The 19,488-nt window shown below is 38.2% G+C and overlaps 1 protein-coding gene across 1 annotated transcript in view; it reads left to right on the top strand.

Annotated features, from left to right (window-relative positions):
- CSMD1 (CUB and Sushi multiple domains 1) overlaps window positions 1–19,488 on the top strand; it is a 946,348-nt gene that overhangs the window by 873,018 nt on the left and 53,842 nt on the right. Inside the window, exon 54 of the mRNA XM_069973446.1 lies at window positions 3,982–4,155. Coding sequence (XP_069829547.1) covers window positions 3,982–4,155 — 174 coding nt within the window. The remainder of the gene's footprint in view (window positions 1–3,981; window positions 4,156–19,488) is intronic.

Here is a 19,488-nt window from a genome sequence, read left to right on the forward strand (position 1 = left end):
GATTTATGTAGAGACGGACTGCCTCTACATAAATCCCGTGTGCGCCGGTGCGCACGGCAGAAAACCTACGCCAGCTGAGAGCTGGAGTAGGTTTTCTGCGTATCTTAGCGCGATAACAATGATGAATTGTGCGGACTCTGTATCTTAACAAATGTACTTTTACTGTACATTTACTTATGGTATGTGCACAGTTTATATTAGGTGATTGGTTCACTTTAAAGGAAGCCTGTCACCCCGGCTGCCGAGGTGAATCCCGCCCGACCCCTGATGGAGCCCCTTATACTTACCCCTTCCTCGGAGTATAAGGGGCTCCAAAGGGGGGTCGGGTGGGCTTCAGCTCGGCAGCCATGGTGACAGGTCCCCATTAAATGAAATGCCTCAGTGAGGTCATCTTACATCATGTGCCCCTGCTCTTGTGTTTAGCCAATCTTCTGTGGTATTCTGTAATCTGAACACAGGGTTAGCTCCTCTCTTGTTCTCCTTGAAGGGAAAAAAAAAAAGATTGTTCTTTCAGAGTAACCAGATGAGTCTGAAAAGTGGCAAAAATGTCTCTATCGTCATCTATTATAAAATTTTAACATTCAACAGTACAATTATTTGAATGATAGTGAATTCAGTCTATAAATAAAATGCTTCCAATACTGGAAAGGCTTTGGACACCTCCAAAATGTATAGATCACAATGGCATTGTGATACAAACATTTCAGACATCCATGCACACACTTCCTTCTAAAGCTATTCATCTTTTTAGATTGTAATAAAGCATCTGAATTGTATACCACTGGGAGACTCTATGTGTGCTATTCTTCAAGGTTTTAGAAATAAGAGCCAGAATTCTTTTCCAACGCTTTTCTTAAGCTTACAGCTAAGTTATAAAGATTGGAGATAACTTTTTCCTAATATATTTACTAAAAACCCCATAAGAACCCTGGAAATGAAAATGTTTTGTATTTTTAATTATAACTCTTTTATTTATGACTTTTTCATTCTACATATAAGGGCTTGTTTTTTCATGTGATCAATTTTAAATTTTTTAAAATTTCATTTTACCATAAATTAAACTGCAAAACAGGAAAAAAAATTGGGATGTCGAATAAATATTTAGTTTTTTTAACGGGGGGGTTACGTTGTTCACTGTTTGGAAAAATTGTGTTCCTTGGGCTGGCATGATAAAAATAATTGGCATAGTTTGCATTATGTTTTACTATGTTTACATTATGTAAAACAACAACAAAATTTTTTCATTAACCCCTTTCCTCCCAGGCCAATTTTCATTTTTGTGTTTTTTTTTTTTTTTTTACTTTTTCTTCGTGTTTAAAAGGCCATAGAGCTTGCATTTTTTTCACCTACAGACCCACATGAGCGCTTATTGTTTTCACCACTAATTGTACTTTGCAATGACAGGCAAAAAAGCATTGAAAAAATTATAGGCACGCTGAAATTGAATAGATTTTCTAAAAAAAAAAAATTACTTTCTACAGTTTTATTTTTTATTTTAAAGCTACTCAGAAATGGTTTTTTTTTCAATGTACTTTTTTTATATACAGAATGCTGTATCATCTGAACAATCAACAATGCCAAGTAACATTTTATTTTTACACTACATGACTTTTCCTGAGAGTCCACGCTCTCCAAACTTCTTGTCGAACTTTGAGTTCAACTTCAAAAGAAATAACTTAATGTACAGTCACGTGCTTTTCACTTCCTTCACTTAATCTTTGACTATATCACTCTGCAGGATTCTGCTTTTATCTTCAGCAGTTTCAAAAGGATTGCAATAAGTATTTGTGTACCTCTCCCGCTACGGTACCATTATACAGTGCATTTTATACGTCAACTTTATTCCCTTTTTAGATTTAAGATTCAAGCTAGTAACATATCGATATAATTTCAGTAGAGTGTAAAGTTCACTGAATCTGATTGAATTAGATTGCATATATACATCTGTATGAGCCACAAAGGAATTGTGGAAGCAATTGCTTGATTGCACTATTTTCTGGGTTAGCCAAGGAGAAAAAAACAAGCATGATTTAAAATAAGAATATGAGACGTGTAGGAAGTTAACTGTGTCCACCAATAGAGTTCACATTTAAGAGAAGTTCAAGATTTAAAAAAAAAACTGACTGCACTGATAACTGCAGCTCAATAAATACAAGGAACCTCTTATAATTCTTATAAATTTGACAAATCATAATGTTATGAATTTAGCCTAAAAAGAGAATTTGTTCCCCAAGTGCTGGGAAAAGATGGATCCAGTCCTGGGAAACTGGGAAAAGTTTCCCAGGACTGGATCCATCTTTTTCTAGCACTCAAAGAGGAGTGGCACCGAGCGGAGCAGACTTTAAAGTCCGCAGCCTGATGAGCGGAATGGAGATAGACACAAAGTGCTTCGTTTTGTTCCTAATGTAAATGTGCTCATCTCTATTTTCAACTTACCAGGCGGCCCTATACTACCATTCATCCTATACATTGATAGGGTACTTTGTCGCTTGGTGCCTCTGATGAGGCAGAATTTAAGTATTCAGTGTTAGGCTATGTTTACACAATGTCAAAAATTGAGAAAAGGCGGCGATTTTGATATTGAAAAAAACGGCAGTTTTTGCCACGATTTACCTGACTGCAATGGCAATGCATTAAAGTCAATGGGAAGATGTACATCCAATGCACACAATGCATTGAATAATGGATGTTTTTACTGCGGACGTTAAAATAATGAACATGATTATTATTTTCGGACGTCTTTTGCAAACAGCGGACGTTTATTATTAGTTGTTCAGACACAGTTTTTTTGTCATCGTTCTTTCTACGTTTTTACTATTAAATTCAATGGACTTTTCAATTAAGCCGCATCCAAAGGCCAATTAGTAACCCAAACTACAATAATGTACAAACACCAGTCATTGCACTTAGGGGAGGTCAGGCAGCTAAATAACGTCCGTTATTTTAGACTTAAAATAACAGACAACATTTTAAACAGAGCTGAAAAAACATTGTGTAATAGTAAACGATAAACCTGCTTTATAAACTGCAATGCCTTTTTTCCTAAAATGCTGTATGTCAAACCATCCTTAGGATATGTTCACACAACGTCTTTTGAGCTCCGTTTAATATGACGTCCGTTATTTTGAGGCTAAAATAACAAATGGCATTTAGCTGCCTAGCCTTCCCTTAGTACAATGACAGCTGTTGGTACATTATTCTAGTTTGGGTTACTAATTGGACCTTGGGTGCGGCTGAACTGAAAAGTCCATTGAATTTAATAGTTAAAACAGAGAAAGAACGGTGGAAAAAGAAAAACTGTGTGTGAACAACTGATAGAAAATGTCCGCTGTTTGCAAAAGACATCCAAAAAATAATGATTATGTTCATTATTTTGACGTCCACGATAAAAAAATGTCAGTTATTTAATGCATTGTGCGCATTCGACGTCCGTCTTCCCATTGACTTCAATGCATTGCCATTGCAGTCAGTTAAATCGCAGCAAAAACTGAATTTTTTTAAATATCAAAATTGGCCGCCTTTTCTCTATTTTTGACGTTGTATAAACATAGCCTTACGGTCTGTTCACACACAGATTTTTAGGGTGAAAATGCAGCTGTAAATAATTATTAAAATATAGCTGTATTTTCACCTGAAAAACCATTATGTGAACAAAGCCTAAGGATGGTTTGACATGCAGCATATTTAGAAAAAAAAAAGTTAATTTTAATCTTAGCATCTGTCCTTACGCAAAATGTGCAAGAGGCTTAAGCCCCTTACATCTCTGGATACACTGGACTTTGGGATATTTAATAAATATTTAGTAAAAGTATTATTTAGGTATAGATGACTTTCTTTCTTTTTCTTTTAGGCAACTATAATAACTTGAAAAAGGGTCAAATTAAATATAAATGGAAATAACTTTATTATAGTGAATTATTTAACATCTATTTGTATGTAAAGTGCATATAACCTTTAAGGGTCTTTTCTTCTCTTTCACAGCTATCACTTGCGGTCACCCAGGAAATCCAGCTCATGGAATAACAAACGGAAGTGAATTCAATTTAAATGATGTGGTAAACTTCACTTGTAACACAGGTTATCTACTTCAGGGGGCCTTTCAAGCACAATGTCGCAGCAGCGGAATGTGGAGTAGCTCTCTTCCAACTTGCCGGGGTAAGAACTGCTAAATTTTTTAATTTTTTTTACTTCTTGCCATGTTTTGCAATTCTTTTTTAATTAGATTTAAAAAAAAAAGTTTACACAAAATGACATAAGTTACAAATGTGATAAAGTTGTAAGAAAAAAACTGTGCACCCCTGGAAGCGTTAAACTCCTTGTTCCTTCAAGGAGCTGTATACAGCGATTCAGGGAACCATATTGGGCTGATTGGTTCCCTTTAAGCATCAAACATGAACTGTCACATCAAACAATGAAAGCACTATACAAAAAAAAATCACTGACATACTGTATGTAAATCTTAAGTTATTGGTAAAACATTGTAGCAGTAAAGGATACTAAAAGGGCTTGCCACCTCCATGTTATATTTACTAATGGAAAACACAGCTCTAAATATAGATGTATCCAGAGAAATATATTTCCTATACAGAATACACATTATTATTGCTCCACAGCCACAGGGAGTTAATAAAATCCATTTACACACAAAGGAAATCCAATCGCTTGTTTCTATCTAAATATTCATTCTTGGTGAAAGGAATCTGCATATCTTCACATGCGCTATCTAGAATAAATCTCTTTTTCCTTGTGTACAGAACATCACATTTCACCACAGAATAAAGCACAGACCTGCCCCTTACTAGATTCTTGTCAAAGCTTCAAGGATTGAATTGATTTAGTCACTAATGGAAATTCATGTCACTAGATTCCCGATAAGATATTTAGTTTCAAGATGTTTTGTTCAAAATTTGTTAGGTGCGGTAACGTCTCTGAACCCGTCGACAGCAGCCGTCTATTTGTGGATCTTACGCTTGTACTGGCTGGATTTGAGATGCATTTTATTCACTTAAATGTAATTCTTGTATTTTATATGGAAATTAAGAGAATTTCAAACGGATCTTTTTCACTCACTTTAAGGCTATGTTCACACTACGTAAGAGCACGGCCGTTCCGTGACCCCGGCTGGATGATCTTTCTGGCTACAGAGCTCTGATGTGGGCGCATCAGCGCGCTCCCGCATCAGAGCTTCCCATAGCACACAGTGAAGCAAGTGGCCGGAGCCGCTCGCTTCACTGTGTGAAATGACAGGGCTTTCAGTTCATGTCAGTTATTTGCGGCCCCGTATGGGATCCCGGCCGGAGAGTGTACAATGTGTATACACTCCGGCCGGGATCCCATTGAAAGTAAGGCATTGTTACACCACGCCAAAAGTACGGCCGTTGTTGCCATCACCGTCACTTTAAGGATTTGAATTTTTCAAGGAAACCAATTCAACAAAATATCACAACATGTTGTAAGAACACTCGGAAGGCTTAATTTACAGAACAATCTCTGGGTAAGACTTTCACAGTGTTTACACTTGATAGAGTCTTAAAATCATGTTGCTGTGAAAAGCTGGTAATCCCACATCCTACATCACTAAATACATCAGTGCTGAACATCATATATGGCTATATACACTGACCCAGATTTATCAAATAGAAACTGGTGTACATTGCCAATAGCAACCAATCACAGCTAAGCCTTTAGCTTTGTTAAAATGAAATCTGAGCTGTGATTGGTTGCTGTAGGATGTTTACACCCATTTCTGTTTTAAGCTATGTTCCCACAATTTGGCGGCAAATTACGGCCATGATGATTATGATCATGGCCGTTATTTGCCCATATTTTAAAGCCTTAAACATATTATAAATCTGGGTGATTGAGTTTAGAGATATGTTAAGAATGACCACACATGTATGTGCGTGATGCCTGTTTATTATTATTATTATTATTATTATTATTATTAGCTTATTGTGGAAAATTATTTCCACTTTTATAACAAATTTAAATAATGGCAATATTTAAAATCTATTGCAAATTTATAGAAATATTATTGAATGTAACATTAATTTCCTTCAAATGATCCAAACTTGTGTTTAGCGCTAAATTAAAGTTCTTTGGGCCCACCTTACTTTTTGTAAGTCCTGGTTTAAATAATCTTGGCACACACAGGGTTTAATAGGATTTCTTTTGATACTTTTAAAGTCGGGTCCAAATTAGGTCGAGTGTAGATTATTGTGTTATAGCTTGGGCCCATCAGAGGATCCTCTTGTATTCTAATGGGCCAGTCTGACCCTGGTTGTGGCTAACAATTCTGACTAAAATGAGATTCAAAATGCGGACCAAATACTGAGCATAATACTACATAATACTACATGAGCACTCTATACCATACACCATACTAAGGCTATGTTCACACACAGTATTTTTGTTCAGTCTTTTGGCCAAAACCAGGAGGGATTAAAAACACAGAAAGGTTATGTTCACACAATCTTAAAATTCAGTGGATGACCAACATTTAGTGGCAAATTACGACTGTTATTTCAAAATAATGCTCATTGTTCTAAAATAATGGTACAGTGGTGCCTTAGATTAAAAACATAATTCTTTCCGGGACCGCGCTAGTAATCCAAATCCACTCTTAAACCAAAGCAAATTGTCCTATAAGAAATCACTGAAATTGACAATTGGTTCCACACCCCAAAAATAATGATTTTTTTAAAATTCGAAGTAACATGTAAAACAAATTAAACAAACATTTAGGAACAGATGAATATGTGATAGTATAAGTTACTGTACAGTATAGCAATCAGCATGTGGTGTATAATGTATAGTTACTGTATAAACCTGAAAAAATTGCAGAAGTTCGCAGATACAGGATGGAGCTGCAGATCCCCAAAATGCACTAGTGTAGAACAACAGGTACATTATAGCTGCAGTGCGTATAGCTGAGTGCAAGTGCAATCACATTATAGCAGGAATGGAGAGGATGGATAACACACGGGCTGACACAGACTGCAGGGAGCATTAAGTAATGAACAGGATATATGTGGGCACATACATGCAGCACTCTCTGCCTGGGGAGAGAGGGGATACAGCTATGAAGAGATTACACCCACAGTCCTGTCCCCTGATGTAAGCCCCAAATTACATCACAAAGCTGTGCAGGAGGACAGTGACAGTAACTTTTCTATACAGCAGTGTATATCTGAGTGTGAGTGCAGGCACATTATAGCAGCAGCGTGTATAGCTGAGTGTGAGTGCAGGCACATTATAGCAGCAGCGTGTATAGCTGAGTATGAATGAAGGCACATTATAGCAGGAATGGAGAGGATGGGAAACAGGGAGCATGGAGTTATGAGCAGGGCAAATATGGGAATTTAGAGGTTTTACAGCTATGGAGAGATTACCTCCACGGTCCTGTCCCCTGATGCAAGCCCCAGCCTGAAGTGGATCTGCTATGATTTGGAAGGTGAGGGAGACTTCCTGGGTCAGAGTACAGGGCTGTAGACCACTCTATGCAGACCATGCCCCTCCTCCGCTCGCGCTCCCACCCAGTACCGGGAGCTCTTAAACCAAAGCAATGCTCTAAAATCAAGTTACAATTTTGAAAAACTGTGAGCTCTTCTTGCAAAACGCTCTCAATCCAAGTTACTCTTAAACCAAGGTACCACTGTAATTATTTGCCGCTAAATGACGGCCATCCACTCAATTTCAACATTGTGTGAACAGAGCCTTTTATGTGTTTTCAATCCCTCCTGGTTTTGGTTGCAAAATACTGTAGCTGTGCGAACATAGCCTAAAATTTCCAGACATTCATACATCTGCAATATAAAGATAGCCAATTTTTATCCTCTGTGTATTTAATGAGATGGAGAATTTTTTTTTTATTTATTTCTATATCCAAGCCTTTTCTGTGTCTATTTCTTCTGCCATTGACTTTTCCCTACTTAATATTCTTTCTTCATTTGGTGTCTGTAAAGGACAAGTTTGCTACTTTGTCTTCTGCTCCTCTACAAAAATCTATTTCTGCAGATGACTCAAATTGCATGTCATGAATCATGACAATTATTTGGATCCTTTGCTTACTTACATCCTTGCCCTTTTGCGTGTTGTCCTACATCATTACCTTTCCTTAATCAAACTGTTTCAACAAGCAGCTTGGGTGTAGGTCTGGAATAGAAATGTCTGCGGCCGTGTGTTTATGAATGCTGTCAAACAAACGCTTTTTATGTACGCTGATCCTGAGCAATAAAATATCTAGGAGCCATTCACTTCTATGAATGTATAATTCCAAGCTGCAATCACTGGACTACCTTATCGTGTCTGACAAGGGAATTGTTTATATTGCAAATGCCGGCCATAATAATTATAGTGCTGTAAAAAAAAAAGCATATTACGTGAATGAAAAACGGTCTATATATTTATAGAACACACTATGGTTTGAGGCCCAGGAAAACCTGGAATACTTTCATTTACATAATAGTATACACCAAACATTCAAAGGTTTTTAAATCTTTTTAAGTCTTTTCTCTGTAGATGATCACAAAAAACAGTTTTTTCTCTTTCTGATTAACCGTCCTTTCACCGTTTTTACTATTAAATTCAATTGATTTTTCAATTAAAGAAACATCCAAAGGCCCATAACTCCACCTAAACTAGAATAATGTACCAAAAGCCATCATTACCGGGCCACCAAACAGCGAAATGACGTACGTCATTTTGAACTCAAAATTCACGAACATCATTTTTTCTTTTTAAAAACAGAGAGGGAAAAAACGTTGTGTGAACATAGCCATATACTATTTAGGCTGAGCACATCACGAATAACCAAAACTTCCCCGTTACCTGCACATACTCTTCCCCCACATGGCAGTGGTAGATGATCTTCTAGGAGAACCTTTTGCTGTGGTGGTAAACTCCTTGTTTGTACTAACCAAAACAAAACAAAAAAGCTGTTTGATATATCAGAGATCAAAAGTGATTAAAATCTTTCTTTTATACAAATATAATACCAATAAAAACTAGTGACCACCATGGTGCAAAAAATAAGCCAACAACCAGCCCCGAAGGTGGAAAAATAGAAGCACTATGGCTCTTAGAAGGCGAGGAGGAACACTGCTTCAATGTGACCTGGACATCCGTGCATCAGTGACCTTTGATCATGAAAGGGTTAATAATACATCCATAACTCTAAATGATGTTAGAAGACAATCGGTTTTATTTAGTACATATTGTATAGTAACCTCATGGACCCATATTTGCCATCCTAATTTGTAATGTTACACATTTACATATCTATCTATCTATCTGTCTATCTATCTATCTATCTATCTATAGGAAGAGATAATCCACAGCACTCGTTGGTAGTAAAAAAAGCTTGTGAATTTATTCCATGTGAAAAATATTCATTCCAAACAAAGTGTGATAAAAAAACAAAGTGCAACATACAAAAGAAAAACCGGAGCAACGTTTCTGCGAACTACCTTCGCCATTTTTAAGCACGGTCAGTGAACATGTGAATCAGCTTTAAATACAAGTGAAACAAAAAAGCAAGACATTCTATTGGTTTGCAGCAGTGTCCATCAAGTGTCCTTTTTGCAGGTGAAAATTAACTCCATCGTGTCCTGGTGAGTCCATGTGAATCCACAGTAAGGAGTAGATATACATAAAAACACTACTCATATCCCCTCGAGTGAATAGCAAACGTGATAAAGGGGTTTGTAAATGATGAAGTCATTCCATACAAAAAATTACTGTTAAATGAATCATATACGGCATTTGGAAAGTCCTCATAGTGTATAAGACAAGATCTGGGCTCAGATCCTTAGCTGAGCAAGATGGTAATGAATGCATGAATAGAACACTCCTAGTAGACCGCTGATAATACACAAACGCATAGTGTGAACAGATACAGATTTGTGGCTGTGGTTTGCTGTACCTAGTCGGGCACCAATGGGACGGCTCCATCACTGAAGTCACTCCTCTGGTCGGGAATCCACTCGTTCGAACCGCATGGGGAAAAACCGCCTGCAGTGTGCACAGCGTCATCCCAACACCCGTACCTAGCCCCTCCGAGCGTTACTGCAGCGTCGCTTTGCCACTAGTCTGAACAGGAACATAGGTTTAAGTTTCCAGCGGTCATGGAGATAAGGAAGCAAAAAGGACACTTAATGGACACTTAATGGACACTGCTGCAAACCAATAGAATGTCTTGCTTTTTTGTTTCACTTGTATTTAAAGCTGAATCACATGTTGACTGACCGTGCTTAAAAATGGCGAAGGTTGTTCGCTGAAACGTTGCTCCGGTTTTTCTTTTGTATGCTGCACCTTGCTTTTTGATCACACTTTGTTTGGAATGAATATTTTTCACATGGAATAAATTCACAAGCTTTTTTCACTACCAAGGAGTGCTGTGGATTATCTCTTCCTATATTTACTCCAGCCTTTGGTCAAGGCAAGATCCGTTGGCACCACTGCATCCATTGAGTGCTGCTGAATTATCTTTCTGAATATCTATCTATCTATTATCTATCTATCTATCTATCTATCTATCTATCTATCTATCTATCTATTATCTATCTATCTATCTATCTATCTATCTATTATCTATCTATCTATTATCTATCTATCTATCTCGTATCTATCTATCTATCTATCTATCTATCTATCTCCTATCTATCTATCTATCTATCTATCTATCTATCTATTATCTATCTATCTATCTATTATCTATCTATCTATCTATTATCTATCTATCTATCTATCTATCTCCTATCTATCTATCTATCTATCTATCTATCTATCTCGTATCTATCTATCTATCTATCTATCTATCTATCTATCTATCTATCTCGTATCTATCTATCTATCTATCTATCTATCTATCTATCTATCTATTATCTATCTATCTATCTATCTATCTATCTATCTATTATCTATCTATCTATTATCTATCTATCTATCTATCTCGTATCTATCTATCTATCTATCTATCTATCTATCTATCTATCTATCTCCTATCTATCTATCTATCTATCTATCTATCTATCTATTATCTATCTATCTATCTATCTACTATCTATCTATCTATCTATCTATCTATCTATCTATCTATTATCTATCTATCTATCTCCTATCTATCTATCTATCTATCTATCTATCTATCTATATATTATCTATCTATCTATCTATCTATCTATCTATCTATCTATCTCCTATCTATCTATCTATCTATCTATCTCATATCTATCTATCTATCTATCCATCTCACATTGCATTGAAAATATAATGGATGGATTTATTTAAAACATACCATTTCAGAGAATGACAGCTGTCTGAATACTTTCCCGATTTACAGAGCTCACCATATTTGATTTGCCTCTAACTGACCTTGTACCATGTGGGAGCAATGCAAGTAAAACATGTGTCCTCATGGGAAATCCATGCTGTTGTTCAATGCACAAAATCAATAGCAATATTCTGAATTGTGTTTTCTGGAAGCCTCCATCTTATTTACTAAGTTTTATATTTTCCTGTATATAAGTAATTTCCTGCAAAGCTGAGATGTAAAGGGAGTCCATCATTTTGCAGCAACCTCAATCAAAGTCAAATATATTGTGATTTCCAAAGGTTTCCAACTAAAATGAAAAGAAGACAGTAGAAAAGTTATTAAAAGCATGTGTATCATTGTACATATTTTTAGTAGTGTGGAGTGTGGATGTTTTTAAGGATTTTACTTATTCTTACCTGCATACCCTGCCAAATCTTACAGTCAGGAGCATGGGATGCAGGATGAGATGCGGTAGTATTAAAGGTTCAGCTTCCACAACAAATATTTCATCAGAATTAAAGGGGTACTCTTTTCTTTTCAATCAACTGGATTGAGAAAGTTATATTGATTTGTAAATTACTTCTTTAAAATAAAAAAAATCTCAAGTCTTCCAGTACTCATAAGCTTCTGTATGTCCTATAGGAAGTGATGTATTCTTTCCAGTCTTTTCTAAAACCAGTTCATGTAAAAGAAAAAGATTTTCATTAGTGTACCTCTTTAAAGATCATAATAATATTTATAATAATCTGTGTAAGGCTATGTTCACACTACGTATATTTTCATATAACTACTCCCATTGTTGCTGTTTGCAGCAACGGCTGTGATTCATACGAAAATATGCTTTACATTGCTGTCTATGGTATCCCGGCTGGAGTGTATACACATGGTATACACTCCGGCCTGGATCCCTAGTGGCACCGCGAGAAACTAAAATGTCAGTTTTCTGTGACTGCTATTCAATGAAAATCCTGTCAGTGCACAGTATGAAAAGATAAATGTGAACAGCGCTCCAATGTGTGGGGTCTGCAAGACTTGGGTGAGTGCAGGGGAGTAATAGGAGGACTCTCACCTGGTGTGGTTGTGCAAATGCAAGGCACAACTTTCAATGCTCACATGTGTGTGGACCGCAGCCACTCCCAGAAACCAAACAGGTATTACCAGAAACATAAAACCTCCACTCCAACCACTGGGTAAAATCGGGCGCTGGTCCAAGATAGGAAAAAATTCCAAAATGGAGATAAAAAAGTATGTATATTTATTAAAACACAGTGTTTTAATAAATATACATACTTTTTTCCTATCTTGGACCAGCGCCCGATTTTACCCAGTGGTTGGAGTGGAGGTTTTATGTTTCTAGTGCACAGTATGGAGCTAGTGGCTTCGGCCGTACACTCCAAAGTGTGCAGTGGGGAGTTCTGATAAGGGCGCGCACGGAAAGATCATCCGGCTGGTACTGCAGTATCGGCCGGGATGATCTTTTCTGTGAGCCGGCCGAGTCGCGGGGCGGCCGGTCTCCTACACAGTCTGAACTTGGCCAAATAATGTATGATAATAATCTGTGAAGACTTTAAAAATAATTGTACACTCCTGGTATTTCAGGAGGATAAATTTAATAGATTTATCTGCATCTTTTCAACATACCAGCAGCAGTGACAGTTTTTGAACAAGACCAGGTGTGGAGGGTGGCCAAGGACCAGAAAAATCAGACATGGAGGGTAGAACAAAAAGACTAGACAGAAAGCATGGAACAGGAACACAGAAACCAGACCTGGAGTGGAACCAGGAACATGAACAATGTCTACTGACCCTTAATATATTCGGGCATGAATTACTATTAGAGATGAGCAGCGAACAGAACCTACTGAACCCAGATTCATTTTGAACTTTGCAAAAAATTTGTTTCAGTACCGAACCAAGCTTTCTGCGAAGTTTAGAAGGGTTCAGCAAGATGATTCCGCTCTTTAAAAAAAAAAAAAAAAAACAACAATAACCAAAAGCTATATATTAAACATTAGGGCTACATTCACATGATGAGATTTTGTGGCTGTTATTGCTGATGGCCTTCAATAAAACATCTGTTATTTGCCATTGATGGCCGCCATCAGCAATCATTATAGACGGCTGTCATCAGCAAATAACGAACATCTTTTTGATGGCCGTCAGCAACGTCTGCAAAATCCTGTTGTGTGAACATAGCAAAGGAATTAAATTAAGAGTATACCTCATGACGTCATACCCAAAAAGACTGGAGGCTGTAATCACTACCAAAGGTGTTTCAACTACAGTAAGTACTGAATTAAAGGAGAAGTTCCACAAAATTAAAAAATAAAATAAAATAGGAAGACGGGTCCAGGAAAATAATAAAGTACACTTACCCATCCCCATGCCGCTGTAGTTCTGCTCATGGATCCTGCTGGAGGCCGCCAGATGTCATTTTCGTCTGGAATCCGGGTAGGTTATGTACCCATCTCTCCTAGCTGTCATGGCTCGGCTGAGTGATTGGCCGTTAAGCCACTCGGTGATTGGGGCAGTGTCCTGCCCCAGTCACTGATTGGCTGAGCGGGCAGTCACTCTGCCAGGTGTGTGATGTTGTAGCTGGAAGAGCTGCAAGACACCGACGCCTTTCAGTTGGACTCGGGAGTGGCGCTATGGGGCATGAGGAGGGGTATGTTTACTTTGTTTGTTTATTTTACTTCATCCCCTGACCTCCTCCTTATGTCAATGAAATATTTTAGTTTTTCCTTTTTAGTAAATTGGCAAAGATTTCTAACATACTGTGTTTACTTTTTCACTATGGGGAAGAAGAAAGACGTGATTTTTTATTTTAGCACACTGATACAAGTGTATATACACTCACCGGCCACTTTATTATGTACACCATGCTAGTAACGGGTGGTCTTCTGCTGCTGTAGCCCATCTGCCTCAAAGTTTGACATACTGTGCGTTCAGAGATGCTCTTCTGCCTACCTTGGTTGTAACGGTTGGCTATTTGAGTCACTGTTGCCTTTCTATCAGCTCAAACCAGTCTGCCCATTCTCCTCTGACCTCTGGTGGCATCAACAAGGCATTTCCACCCACAGAACTGCCGCTCACTGGATGTTTTTTCTTTTTCGGACCATTCTCTGTAAACCCTAGAGATGGTTGTGCGTGAAAATCCCAGTAGATCAGCAGTTTCTGAAATACTCAGACCAGCCCTTCTGGCACCAACAACCATGCCACGTTCAAAGGCACTCAAATCACCTTTCTTCCCCATACTGATGCTCGGTTTGAACTGCAGGAGATTGTCTTGACCATGTCTACATGCTTAAATGCACTGAGTTGCCGCCATGTGATTGGCTGATTAGAAATTAAATGGTAACGTGCAGTTGGACAGGTGTACCTAATAAAGTGGCCAGTGAGTATATATATATAGCATCAGTATGGGGAAGAAAGGTGATTTGAGTGCCTTTGAACGTGGCATGGTTGTTGGTGCCAAAAGGGCTGGTCTGAGTATTTCAGAAACTGCTGATCTACTGGGATTTTCACGCACAACCATCTCTAGGGTTTACAGAGAATAGTCCGAAAAAGAAAAAACATCCAGTGAGCGGCAGTTCAGTGGGCTGAAATGCCTTGTTGATGCCAGAGGTCAGAGGAGAATGGGCAGACTGGTTCGAGCTGATAGAAAGGCAACAGTGACTCAAATAGCCAACCATTACAACCAAGGTAGGCAGAAGAGCATCTCTGAACGCACAGTATGTCGAACTTTGAGGCAGATGGGCTACAGCAGCACACACCGGTGCCACTCCTTTCAGCTAAGAACAGGAAACTGAGGCTACAATTTGCACAAGCTCATCGAAATTGGACAGTAGAAGATTGAAAAAACATTTCCTGGTTTGATGAGTCTCGATTTCTGCTGCAACATTCGGATGGTAGGGTCAGAATTTGGCATCAAAAACATGAAAGCATGGATCCATCCTGCCTTGTATCAACGGTTCAGGCTGGTGGTGGTGGTGTCATGGTGTGGGGAATATTTTCTTGGCACTCTTTGGGCCCCTTGGTACCAATTGAGCATCGTTGTAACGCCACAGCCTACCTGAGTATTGTTGCTGACCATGTCCATCCCTTTATGACCACAATGTACCCAACATCTGATGGCTACTTTCAGCAGGATAATGCGCCATGTCATAAAGCTAGAATCATCTCAGACTGGTTTCTTGAACATGACAATGTTCACTGTACTCAAATGGCCTCCACAGTCACCAGATCTCAATCCAATAGAGCATCTTTGGGATGTGGTGGAACGGTAGATTCGCATCATGGATGTGCAGCCGACAAATCTGCGGCAACTGTGTGATGCCATCATGTCAATATGGACCAAAATCTCTGAGGAATGCTTCCAGCACCTTGTTGTATCTATGCCACCAAGAATTGAGGCAGTTCTGAAGGCAAAAGGGGGTCCAACCCGTTACTAGCATGGTGTACCTAATAAAGTGGCCAGTGAGTGTATATATATATATATATATATATATATATATATATATATATATATATATGTCAATTTATTTCTTAAACTGTTTTCTGCAATTTTTTCAGTTTTTATCCTGCTTTGTTAAGACGAGTAAGATGGGAATTAGATGCAAAATGAAACCAAATTCCATTTATATTAGACAAATTACCACATTTGAACTGACACTCGATTGCCAGTAGTCTGACACATCACGGTCTGGGACTTGCTTACTGTACTTAAAATGTTTTTTTTTTTAAAGCCAAGATATTTAATTTCATATATGAAGTACCTGGTTTCTTCTGGGAGCAATAAGAGTCAAAACATAAACTCTCAAGGGAAATTCATGTACTTGTTCAATGCACAAAATCAATACCAATATTTGAATTGTGTTCTTTGAAAGTCTTTAACTCATACACTAGGTTTTTAAAGTCTTGTGATTTGTGAGAAGATAAGTTCTGTCCCCTCAGGGTCCCACATAAAAATGAATTAGTCTTTCCACTGGAAAACTGGATAGTTTTATACCACTATACATAATATAAAGCTGCAGTAGATAAGATAGTGATCATTTATGGGCCTATTACCTTTTTCCCACAAACTATAAAACACTGAAGTTTCTCCCATAATTTACCCGCCCCCCCCCATTTCCTTTTTACTAATAATTTTACAGTAAAATAATAATTATTATTTCATGTTTCTGGATACCAATATTGTGTTCTCTGTAAACTCTGTGCGATCATCAGATAATAAGTGAGTAGTCATGTGATTATATGCAGGATACAGAATTAAGTTGGATGGGGTTCTGGGACGAGCTTTAACAAGCAAGACTTTCAATGTAATCACGCTTTCCTGCGCATGTAAGTAGTGGTCAAGGATTGACCCTTAGGCCAGTTTCACACATACAGGATCCGCAACGGAATTCACCCTGCGAGTTCCGCAGTCAAATCCGCTGCAATCATGTGTCCTGTCATTTTCTATGGGTTTGTATACTTGCTACAGATTTTTTTTTCACCTGCCAGTATGTAAAGCCCCTTCCCACTAAGCAGTGTCCTTCCCACTTAGCAGTGTCCTCCCCCAGCACACTAACCCTTTACAGGCAGCTGTGTCCTCATCTACAATAATTTCTCTTTAGAAGCAGCTATGTTCTAGTCTTGCAGATTAACCCTATATAAAAATTTGTCTCCTCTACAGATCAGTCACTGACAAGCAGCCACATCCTTTGATACACATTGACAAAAGGTTAGGAAAATACCTGGCCTGGCTCCTGCACCACACCTATTATCTGCTAGGCACTCCCTGAGGCGCTCACTGGTTGTCGCCCACCTATGCAATGGGCAGCTGGGACCATCAGAGCCAGAGTCATCGTCCCATGTATCCTGCCAGTAGTTCATTTAAACAGACACAGCTGGCCACCAACATCTGCGATTGGTCTCTCTGAGCTTATATTTTATATTTTACCCTGCCCGTGTCTTACAGTGTAATTGTCATTTCAAACATCTATGCAGAAATCAATAGTGCCAGCGAATATAAAATGCTTTGTAATAGGTTTTACTAGTCAGAGCAAGTTCCTTCTGTAACCCCCCCCCCACACACACACACACACACACACACACACACACACTTACTTCTTCTCTGTTATTTATTATCAAGAAAAAAACATCTACATTACAGAGGTGTGAGCAGGAAAGAAGCGCCTTTGCACTGTTCAGACTTTGTGGCCACAGAAAACACTGGATTTACATGTTACACTGCTCAGTGCTAGAAACTTATAAAGGTTTTCTACAGTGAGGTAGGACTGCAGTATATTGTTTTTACTGTGTATATAGTGTATATTAGGCAGCATAGAGGCTAGTTTACATCCAAATTGCAGCTAACCATAAGGGAATCAGACACAGAGATGGCATTTATTGGGGGAAAGAGGGGGTTATGGCATATACTAGTGATAGAATGGGCAGATATAGTGCTGACATATACATACATAGAACAGCTCATCCTGAAAAGTCACTTGAAATGACAGTTACACTTCAAGTGAGGTTTCTTTTGCTAATATGTGTGTGTTGGGTATTGATATGGCCATTTTAGTCATTCTTGTGCACTTAAAGGGGAACTATCAGCAGGTTAGAAGAATCGAACCTGCTGATAACCCCCTAGTGTGCACAGACGCAAAGGAGAAAGGTTTGTCTCTTACCTTCCTCCTCGGCTCCGCTCCTGTGCAGTTAGTAGTTGAATCCACAACCTGGAGCACTGTTAGGAGCATTGCCTTGCACCCATGGCACCAAGCTGGCTGCTCTTTCTAATGATAATCAATGGAGCAGGTGGGCTGGCTCTGTGCAATAGGGGCGGGGTAGTGCTTCTTACGGTGCTCCCGATCATGGAGTTAACTACTAACTGCACAGGAACAGTGCCAAGGAATAATGTACGAGACAAACCTTCCTTCTCGGCGTCCTGTGTGCATTAGGGGGCGATCAGTAGGTTAGATTAGTCTATCCTGCTGATAGTTCCCCTTTAATAAACACATTACTTATATCACTCGGTATACAGTGTTACAAAAATAATGTGAACATAAAACAGTGGACCAGATTTACCTCTACGTAGATCTCGGACTTGACCCTCTCCTTTAGACAGACCCCAGACCAGACCTTTAGGTAGATTTTAGACTAAATTTCCCCATCCCCTATATGCATATTCAAAATAAAAAAAAATCATATACAGTATGTGTGTCAGTATATAGGATGATATTTAAACATTTAGGACTTAGACTATTACTTTAATGCTTTAATTTTATCATATACGAAGGGCCAATTACAGCTGCAGTTCCAGATTCTAAATTGACATTTTTTAGATATACTATTATAATTTTTCACAGAAATAGTAGGATAGAGCAGGATAAATTCCGAAGAAATATTTTTGACATAGTTATACTTTAAGAAGTTACTTTTGGACTGCCAATCCATATTTATATATCCTGAGGGCTTTGAATCTACTTAGATAAAAGTTCCAAAGTCATCAGGACATACTTACGCATCATTCTGACTTTTTCTACAGACCAAGCTGAGAATGCCAGAACTCATTTCCTATGTAATTCTTGACAGCTGTCACTAGGAGAAAGCAATCTCCTGTGCTCTATCACCTGGATTTACAATTGTGTCCCCAGGTAAATAGTAATCAAGGAATTCTGTCTGTGGCACAGATGTTCAGACCAACCAACTCAATTCTTTATCAAATCTTTTTATATATATATATATATATATATATATATATATATATATATAAAATAGAAGATAGTAGTAGAACGGCACTGTGCAGACTTCTAGTCAAAAGCGGCTTCAAGCCAATGGGTGCACGTCACTCAAGCAGTCGACCCCCGACTCCACTTCATAGGTAACAAACGATGGGAAGACGGCACTCCAATAGTGAATTAAATGCGTGATAGTTTATTCACCCATACACGTAATGCGACGTTTCGACTCAAACATGAGTCTTTCTCAAGGCTTGAGAAAGACTCATGTTTGAGTCGAAACGTCGCATTACATGTATGGGTGAATAAACTATCACGCATTTAATTCACTATTGGAGTGCCGTCTTCCCATCGTTTGTTACCTATATATATATATATGTATATATGTGTGTGTGTGTGTATGTGAATATATACATTTATCTTTATAATTACCAGTATCATAATGCTAATACA

The sequence above is a fragment of the Dendropsophus ebraccatus genome, chromosome 6, assembly GCF_027789765.1.
Source record: "Dendropsophus ebraccatus isolate aDenEbr1 chromosome 6, aDenEbr1.pat, whole genome shotgun sequence".
In the NCBI taxonomy this organism is placed as follows: domain Eukaryota; kingdom Metazoa; phylum Chordata; class Amphibia; order Anura; family Hylidae; genus Dendropsophus; species Dendropsophus ebraccatus.